At 33.3% G+C, this 9930-nt stretch overlaps 1 protein-coding gene across 1 annotated transcript; it reads left to right on the forward strand.

The window, feature by feature from the left end:
• The first annotated feature begins 213 nt into the window (after window positions 1-213).
• Window positions 214-9611, forward strand: JCHAIN (joining chain of multimeric IgA and IgM). Its single transcript, XM_082611203.1, has 4 exons — window positions 214-384; window positions 4235-4361; window positions 8014-8094; window positions 8682-9611. The coding sequence occupies exons 1-4, from the start codon at window positions 321-323 to the stop codon at window positions 8884-8886; spliced, it is 477 nt and encodes a 158-aa protein (XP_082467329.1). The 5' UTR covers window positions 214-320; the 3' UTR covers window positions 8887-9611.
• The last annotated feature ends 319 nt before the right edge of the window (window positions 9612-9930 follow it).

The following is a 9930-nucleotide window of genomic DNA, read 5'->3' on the forward strand; positions in this document are numbered from 1 at the left end:
ATTCTTAATGGACTACTGCCTTGAAATTATTATTAGTCTTCTGATTTAATTATATAGAATAAATGTAAAATAAAAAGTGATTGCACCAAAACATGGCTTTGGGGTATATTTTAGAAGAAAGTACGTAAATCTGAGCCATAATTTCTTTCCAGTGCAGTATTTAAATTTCACACTTCAACCGCAGTTGTGATTGTTTTTAGTTTGTTAGCTGCCTGGAGTGTTATTTTAAGAAAGCAGAAGCACCATCATTTGCACAGTCCTTATAGATCACACAGCTTAACCCTGACTTTTTAGCTCCAGTTTTTCAAAAGAAAGCCAAGATGAAGAACTATTTGCTTTTCTGGGGAGTCCTGACCATTTTTGTTACGGCTGTTCTTGTGACAGGTATGTGGTATTTTGAGAATGAACCCAGATAAAAGGAAAAATAGAACACAGATCTGTTCTTCAGATTTAAACATTTATATTTGTGTTTTGGTTGGACAGCTAGCTGGCTGCTTTTTTCTAGCATGCCTTAATCTTTGTATGAGCAGTGATATTTACATGGACAAGACTCATTGTAATTCTTTTTATTCTTTTTTCTCTTCTCATTTGTTTGCCTACTACAACCTAGAGAATAAGAAAGTAGATATTTCTGGATAAGTACAAATAGCTATACTTACATGAATACCCATATTGAATCTTGAAAATCAGTAATCTTCTCCTTGAGTGTCTCAAATTTATATTCTGGAGAAATGAAGTAATAATTATTATACATACAATATAGAGTGTATTGGGATTTTATTTCCCCAGAGAGCTTGGTATTAATACGTTGTAACAACATTCCTGGATCTGAGCCTACAGATTTATTATGACCCTTTAACAATGTTTAATGTTGTACACATTTCCTATAACTTGATGGCTGAACTTCAGTTATTTTGTTTATTAACTTTTCAAACTATTATAGAAAATGGATTATTTTCTGAATATAGAAGTACAGTGTTTAATAATTTTCATCTAGAAGGGCATATGAATTAGAAGTTATATAATTTGGCTGGTTTGTTCTAAGACTTACTGAGTTTATTCATTTTTTTGGATCTCATTCTTATTTCAAGACAGAGTATGATGTAATTAAGAACAGTGATTTTACATATAGATTATACTAACTTAGCATTAAGAATAATGAATTTAATAATACTTAAAACAAAGATATTAGTAGTAAACCATGTGTAGGTACCTATACATATATATAAATACATATGTTTATAACATATTTATATACCTATAAACATGTGAAATATATATATAGCTATATATGTATAAAAGAACTATAATTTATTGAGTATATACTATATTCTAGGCATTATGCTAACTGCTTTACATATATGATTCCATTTAGTTCTCACAATAACCATTTGAGGGTAGGTACTATTATTGTTTCTGACATATAGTTGAGCCCATTGAAATTTAGAGAGATGAAGTAACTTACCTAAGGTCATACAACAAGCATGTGGTAGGTAGAACGCAGGCCATCAGACACTATAGTCCACACTCCTAACTACTGTCCTGTTCTTCCTGTATAAGAGAATCACCTTTTAGTAAACTCATTACGTTCATATCTAGTATGTATTGTCTATTTTCTTACTCGTTTGAATTGAATTAAATTTAACAACTATTTATTGAACACCTACTATCTTTCAGGTGCTCTTGGAATAAAGTAAGGCATAGTCTACAATAACAGGTTTATTAGGAAAAATACTGCTTGTCGATGAAACAGAATGTTAGAGTCTTATAAGTCTTGGTGAATTGAAAGTATTTGTACATTTTTCTGGTAGGTATATTAGGCTACCTAGTATTTTTATATAGTAACAGTAATGATGGTTTTTTCTTATGTTTCTGGCAAGAAAGTATATGCCATAACTAAAATACAGATATTTTCTATTTAAGACTTAATGGTCAAGTCACTACTTGACTCAATCTGTGTTTTTTGGTCACGCATTACATGCTCATTTCTATTTTATTGAGAGAAAACATTTAAGAGTCATGAATACGGAGGAGGGAAAGGAGACCATTTAAGTCATCTTACTCTTTTCAAAAAATTAAGAAGAATTGTATCATTGTCTTAAATTGCTTCGTAATGATTTTTCTCCAATACCATACAGACTTTAATCAGAAGATTTATTAAGAACTTATGAATAATGGCATAATAATGCATTATAAAGTACTTCAAAACAATTATAAGTACAATAACAATGGTCTTAAAATGTTTTTGTAATGACTGTTATCATTAAGACTGAAATACTGCAGTTAGCTCCTTTCTGCTCTGGGATCGTCACCAGAATAATTAGATTTCCAGTTACAGTTATATCTATCCTTATCATTTAACCTTTATAACTTGAATTTGTGTGCTGTCTTTGTTTTTTTAATTGAGGCTTGATGATAAGAAATTTTAAAGGTCACTTAGCTAAAATTATAGGAATAAAAAACATATTTAGCATCATTATTATTGTTTAATTAACACTATTAAATAAAGCTATTTATTTTGGGGGGGAGTGGATTGTCACTTTTTATTTATGTCTTTTACATTGTTTTAATTTTTTACAATAATTTTTCAACTTCTTAAAGAAAAAATGTTCTTTTTACTCAGGTTCTTATGCATTTTAAGAGAGATGAAATGACACTGTTTTTCCCCCACTACATATATTATAAGCATCTTCTCTTTTCTTATTAAAAATTTTTACAAGACAAGGAAAGACTGAGGAACTGTCACAGATTAGTGTACATACATATATACTAAGGAAACACAACAAATAAATCCAATGTGGGATCCCAGATTGGATCCTTGGACAGGAAAAGAATAGTGGAAAAACTGGTCAAATCTGAATTAGGTCTGTAGTTTAGTTTATAGTATTGTATCAATGTTACTTTCCTCATTTTGATAACGGTACTATGGTTATGTAAGTTGTAAATGTTAGGGGAAATTAGGTGAAGGATATATGAGAGCTTTCTGTACTATTTTTGCAAATTTTCTGTAAGACTAAAATCATTTCAGAATAAAAAAATGTAAAACTTTTTTTATATATTCCGGAACTTAATTCACTATTTTCCTTTCCAAGCTTGCTTTTTTTTCTGTGTTCCCTATATTTATTAATGGGATTATTAGTCTCCTAGTCACCAGTAAAGCTATTTATTATTAACTCCTCAGGTTAATAACAGGTTAACTGATCAAAGTCCAGATAATAAGAAATTTTCTTCGTTAATTCTTTGCAGCACTTACCAGACCTCATTGTCTAGTATTCAGATTAGAAAATAAATGTTGACATTCAGAGTTAAGGCTTAAATAGTCATCTGTGTATAATATTCCGATTAGACAACAGATGTTGACATTCAGAGTTAAGGCTTTAATAGTCATCTGTGTCTTCACTCATTCATTTATTATTTTTTTCTGTACACATGCATATTATATTAAATAGAACTTGTACCTCACAATATATTCTAAATTGTGTTAGCAAATTTATACCACCTTATATCTCTATATATTGTATCTTTAAAAATAATTCTTATAAGAAATATTAATAAATACAGCACTTATTATTTTATTGTATTAAATCATTATACTATGATAACCTGAATGTTATTATGAAAAAGAAGAATATAATTAAGTTTAGGAAACTTATAGTGGAGAATATTTGAAGTCTTACAAAATAAGGTTATCTTTGGGAAAATATGCATGTTCTTAGTTCTAATGCAATCTAAGGAAAAAAGAAAGTATAACTGGGAGTTCAGGAAGGACGTGACACTTCAAACTGGGTTTATTATAAAGGCTAATGTTACTTTTTGTTCACTTTTGAATAAATTGCTCAGGTCTGAGAGAAATCCAGTTTAGATTTTTGTTTTCTTTCTCATTTTGGCATTTGGCACTGATTTTGACAAAGCCACATCATTCAGAGGGTTGTGCCTATATTAATAGCATTAGATTAAAACCATAATTCTTTCAGTCAGGTTAGAAAGACCATGGACTGGTCCAAGGGAAGGAGAGAAAATTCCTTTTGGAGTTCATTTGGATTTCCTTCACTACGCTGTGAGATTCCACTTAGCTATTTTAGATTAGGAAAGAGAACAAATGAAGAAAGCCGAAACTGATCAACCATAAAACTTAAGTTTTCTGCTGGGGGGGGAGGGGCATAAATTAACTCGATAGAAAGTATAAAAATAAACTTTCATTTACCTTTCTTCTTAATATATATTATCTTTCAAGCCCAAGATGAAGATGAAAGGACTGTTCTTGTTGACAACAAATGTAAGTGTGCCCGGATTACTTCCAGGATCATCCCTTCTGCTGAAGATCCTAGTCAAGACATTGTGGAGAGAAACATCAGAATTATGTATGTGGTATTTCATGTTTCATTTTTTCATATTGTGAGCAGAGATACTTTCTGATATTAGCAATTGTTTGCATGTGATACCTATATCTTTGCTCCTCTTTTTGGTGTATAGCACCTTACATTAGTTGAATCTGGTTAATGGGCTTGAGCCAATTATGTAGAAGTTGGGAGCAGGAACAAAGGTTTCCAGGCAACCTAAAACCAGTCAGCTAGATCAAATAATAACTGAAGGTCGCATCTAGTCATCAACATGCCCTGTTTATATGGAGTTATTTCAATTTGAATCAGAGCTTTTAGTTGCCCTTGATCAGTTCAAAGTGAAACTTGAGATAACATTAAAAGGCTTGTTTTGTACCATATATGGACCACAGAGTATTTCACTTTGTACTCAACTGCCGGTCTCCATAAAAGTAAGGTAGACTAATCAAATTGACTAAATTAATTTCGTCTACACTTGTATATTGGACTTCAGATATTTATTTCATTTCACACATAGTCTGTCATAAGCTATGAGTCTTACTCGACAGCACAAATGCTAATAATACTTAAGAACTGAGATTCCTATTCGATCTAGTCATTAATGTCTTCCTTGTGAACTACTTCTACCTTGAACAGCCTCCCCCCAAATCAAATACCTCTTATTGAAACAGAACATAGCATTTGATCCCATTTAATCAATGGGAGAAGTATAATATGCTTAAGAATTTGTTTCAAGTTCTGGCTGTCACTAAATAGCTATGTGCTCTGGTATGCTAGTTACTTAACCAATCTAAACTTCAACTTTCTCATCTTTACTAATAAAAAAATAATATGTATCTCATAGGGTTATTGTAAAGATAAATTGAGAAGATCTCTTCCTTTTAAAGACTGTATAGTTCCTGGCACATTTTCAAAACATATTTGCTGTTATTTATTCACCTAACCTATGTGCCAGTTATCATTATGTCACCATCCTTCTTAAAATCCCTTTGCTGGTTCCCGTAATGTTGTTACTAGGATAAATTACGAATGTCTCAGCCTAACCTATAACGCTCGGCAAAACTCTCAAGCTCTTCCATTGCCACTTTTTTTTTCACCTCATGTTTGAAAAGCCAGTACATTGCAGTACCTTTATTTCCTCACACTCACAGTGCTCTCTTCCTCTTCCGTTTTTGCATAACCTAGTTCCTCTGCTTGAGGAACTCTTTCTCCCACCCCTCTTAGCCTGGTTAACTCCTCACCCTGCATGTCTTAGCTTTGACGTCTCTTCCTCTAGAAAATTTTCTCTGACCACAGAGTCTATACCACATAGCTCCCTGTTAAGGATAGAACAATTGGAGAAGCATGTAACTTGAGGAGATGGCATCCATGACACTGGCACCTAAACCATGTTGAAGAGGAGTGTCTATCTTATGTTTAAATCTCCAGGGGACAGATTTAAAATGGCACACCAGGATTCTCTAATTTATCATTTTCTTCTATTACATGATTCTTTTTATGATATATTATCTACTGAAATCAGGCAATTCAGTTACTTCATGCCACTTCCCTGATGTGTATTGATGCTTCCCTAATCTTATTTCTGAAAGTTTTATTATCATTGCTGTGTCATTATGGCATTATTCCCAACTCCATCACTTACTAATGATGTGACTTTGGGCAAGTTACTTAACTAATTTGAGCCTGTTTCCTAAACTGAAAAAAAGGAATAATTATATAGGTATGTATATATACACATATACTTCATAAAGTTGTGAGGATTAAATATAGTAATGTATAAAAGCACCTAGAACAGTGTTTGGCCCATGGTGAAAGACTTATACATGTTTATTCTCTTATTTTTCTCATTATTTAAAGCATTTTTTAATACTACTAGAGATTTTACAGTATAATAAAGGGTTGATCATTCATTCATTCATTTGGCAAACATTTATTGAGTGCTTCTGAAAGCCACTGAGGATTGGAGCTGGGGATAAAATAATTTATATAAAACACAGTCCATGCCATCAAAGAATTTACAGTCTAGTAGGGAACTTTAAATAATTGAAAAGGCAATTTCAATACAGTATTGTAAATGCTATGACAAGAATAGGCATAGGATGTTATAGGAGCACAAAGCGGGGGCACCCAGTCCAGTCCTTGGGGGAGGTGGGAGAGTGGCAGGGGGAGGCAGGAGAGGGTATGTGGAGTAAGTGGTAGAAGTGGATGATGGCTGTTAGCTGACTGAACTGGAGTTAGCTAGGTAAATGTGTGTGGGGGAATGGCAGGGTTGATAGGTGAAGCAGATCATGCCAGGAAAAGGAAACAGGGTTGCTGTGAGGATTATATGAGATCATCGTGTTAACATGTTTATCATAGTGCCAGGCACACTGTAAGTGCTCAGTAAATGTTAGAACTGTTATTGTTTTTGTCATTGTGAAGACTTGGAGATGAGAAAATCGTGGTAAGTTTGTGCAATTGCAAGCAGCTGTTTACAGCTGGCACATGTTATAAAGAGGGTGGTGTGGTGAGAGAGAAGGCTGGAGAGTTAGAGTATTTCATGTAGTGTCTTCTGTGCCACCTTAATGATACCCTGTTTTCTAGGGGGAGACAGTGTAGGTTTTAAGCAGAGAAGGAAATTAGGCTTGTATTTTAAAAAGACTATTTTGGCAATAATGTGGCTAATACATTGGAGGGGTCAAGACTGAAGGAGGGTATTGCTGCAAACTAGGAGAGAAATGTTGGTGTCCTGATCAAGTAGCTGGAGTTCACAGACGCAAAGAATCAGAATCAATTGAACTGTGAGATGGATTAGATATAGGTCATGACAGAGAGGGAAGACTGAGGGTGGTATCCAAGTTTTTGGCTTGGATATCTATGTGGATAATATTGCTAAATACTGAGTTAGGAAACATGAGGGTTTTTTTTTTTGTTTTTTGTATTTTTTGGTAGGGAGGGATGCATATGATGAGGAGGAGTGGTGACATAGATGAAAAAATGTAAAATTTAATGAAATCACCTGAACTAGTTGATGTGTAATTTTTCATGGAACATCTCCAAATCAAGAGGTCTGTATTCCAGTTCCAGCTTTACTACTTAGTAGTTGTGTGACCTTGGGTAGGTCACCAACCTCTTTGATTTATAATTACTGCATTTCTAAAATGTGGATTTTAGTATCCATTCATTCCATAAATATTGAACATATTCTACGTGCCACACATGTAGCAAGGCACTGGGAATGTGTAAACGTTTTTGCTTCAAGGAATTTATAGAATCTAGAAGCAAGTACTGTGTAGGTAAGCAACTGTAATATGGCATTTGTTATAATAAGATATATGAAACTTTAATGAGACTACAGAGTAAGGAGTTTATTGAGGGGTGGGGATGGGATCAAGGTAAAAATCACAGAGAAGGTAAAACTTGATCTTATTTTTAAGGGAAAAGCAGGGATTTGTCAAGTAATCAAAGATAGTTGACAGAGGAGTTGTTGTGAGGTTTATTTTGAATGACAATGTTTAAAATGTAACAATTACTGTGAAATCTGAGTAATAGTATTACTAAAGAGTGTTTATAGAGTGCTAAATGTCCGAATGAAATAGTAAGTACTGTCCTAGCAATATACCTATTACCAAAAATAGCAGTATCTGCTAATTTCATTATTCTTCTTTGTTTTCTTTCTTTCTTTTTTTTTTAGTGTTCCTCTGAACAGCAGGGAGAATATCTCTGATCCTACCTCACCCCTGAGAACCAAATTTGTGTACCATTTGTCCGACCTGTAAGAGATTTTCCTTCATACTAATATAGATATTGAAGTCAATAACTTTTAATTAAATTGTTAGTAAGAATGTTTTTGAAAACAAATTGGGGTATAAACATTTACCAATATAATTTGAACTTTTGAATACATTAATTCCTATGTTAATCATTAGGTATAATAAATTCATAAAACTTTATCACAGATAAAAGTTAGCTGTAAATTTATTCTAAAGATGAAATTATTGCCATTAGTACAAAGGACCAATTTGTCTTTATAGTTCAATAATTCAGACACATTAACATGGAGGTGTTTCTTTGGAAACTATAGAATCCAACATAAAAATTAAAGAACAATCCCTTCTTTGTTACTATAAATAACTCATTTACTCCTAGTACCTCACAATCATATTATCATATTAATTATATTGCTTACTTTCAACTGAAGGTTGAAAAATTACGTAAATAATTCTGTATTATAGAGACGTTGAAGTCTGAAAGGGGTCACCTTTTGTCAGAACTAATTGATTTTGGATAGAAATGTAGAGTTACTCAGATTCTGAGACAACATTTGATGGGGGTTGTCTAATGCATATATTTGTTTTTCAGCTGTAAAAAATGTGATCTTACAGAAGTGGAGCTGGATGATCAAGTAGTTACTGCCACCCAGAGCAATATCTGTGATGAAGACAGTGAGACTTGTTACACTTATGACAGAAACAAGTGCTATACAAACAGGGTCCCACTTACCTATGGTGGTAAGACCAAAATGGTGGAAACAGCTTTGACCCCGGATTCCTGCTATCCTGACTAATTTAAGTCATTGCTGACTGCACAACTCCTTATCTTGAAAGGCTCTCCATTTTGATTCCAGGTAGTTAATATATTTACTACCAGTGAATTTGAAACCATGATTTTTTGGGGGGGATAATATAAAACTAACTACCCCACTCCCCCCCCACCCCCTTGCCCCCAGGCAAATAACTGAAATAGTAGCATTGTTATTTTTTAAGGTAAATTTCTAGCATTTAAAAAAATAGACAAGGGGAGAAAATAAAACTCAAAAGAGTAAAAATCAGGAGACATAATTAAATTTTGCCTTTTTTTTTTTTTGGCTTTGCCCTTGAGAGCCTGAGCTTTTGCACATTCCATACTATTCTCTTTAAAAAAAGTATCACTGTGCAGAGAAAATTTATATGTAAATATAGGTCAATTGTTTGTCTTCATTAGAAAAATAATAATTGGAAAACATGTTTTGGAAATATTCATAAAATAATTTAAAATGGGATCTCTAATATTTATGAAAACAGTTAGCTGAAAGTGACATAATTAAGTGTATAATTGAAAAATATATTTTGATATAACAGATTTGGGAGCAAATGATATGGATTTTTTTAATAAATTTTTTTGATAATCAGGATAGTGTGAGAAATTCCCATTAGAAATCACCTCTGTTTATAACTGAATCTAACAAATTATGTATTCCAAAATATGTATTCTCCAGCACAGTTTGAACAATTAAATAGATTCATAAGCATATACCTGTGTGAAATAATTTACTGGAAAAAAGTTTGCTTGTGTTAACTTTGCTGTATGTAAGTAAAAATTATCATTTATGGGACTTCCCTGGTGGCGCAGTGGTTAAGAATCTGCCTGCCAATGCAGGGGACACAGGTTCATGCCCTGGTCCAGGAAGATCCCACATTCCCCATAGCAACTAAGCCTGTGCGCCACAACTACTGAGCCTGCGCTCTAGAGCCCGTGAGCCACAACTCCTGAAGCCCAGGCACCTAGAGCCCCGCCCCACAACAAAAGAAGCCACTGCAATGAGAAGCCCGCGCGCCGCAACCAGAGAAAG

The sequence above is a fragment of the Mesoplodon mirus genome (genome assembly GCF_964341445.2).
Source record: "Mesoplodon mirus genome assembly, chromosome: 2".
In the NCBI taxonomy this organism is placed as follows: domain Eukaryota; kingdom Metazoa; phylum Chordata; class Mammalia; order Artiodactyla; family Ziphiidae; genus Mesoplodon; species Mesoplodon mirus.

Bases quoted from the DNA above. Each gene is read 5' to 3' on its own strand.
- JCHAIN (XM_082611203.1), top strand. From the start codon at position 321: ATGAAGAACTATTTGCTTTTCTGGGGAGTCCTGACCATTTTTGTTACG. The intron at 4,362-8,013 runs GTATGTGGTATT...TTTTTTTTTTAG, and splicing joins GAGAGAAACATCAGAATTAT to TGTTCCTCTGAACAGCAGGG. The intron at 8,095-8,681 runs GTAAGAGATTTT...TTTGTTTTTCAG, and splicing joins GTGTACCATTTGTCCGACCT to CTGTAAAAAATGTGATCTTA.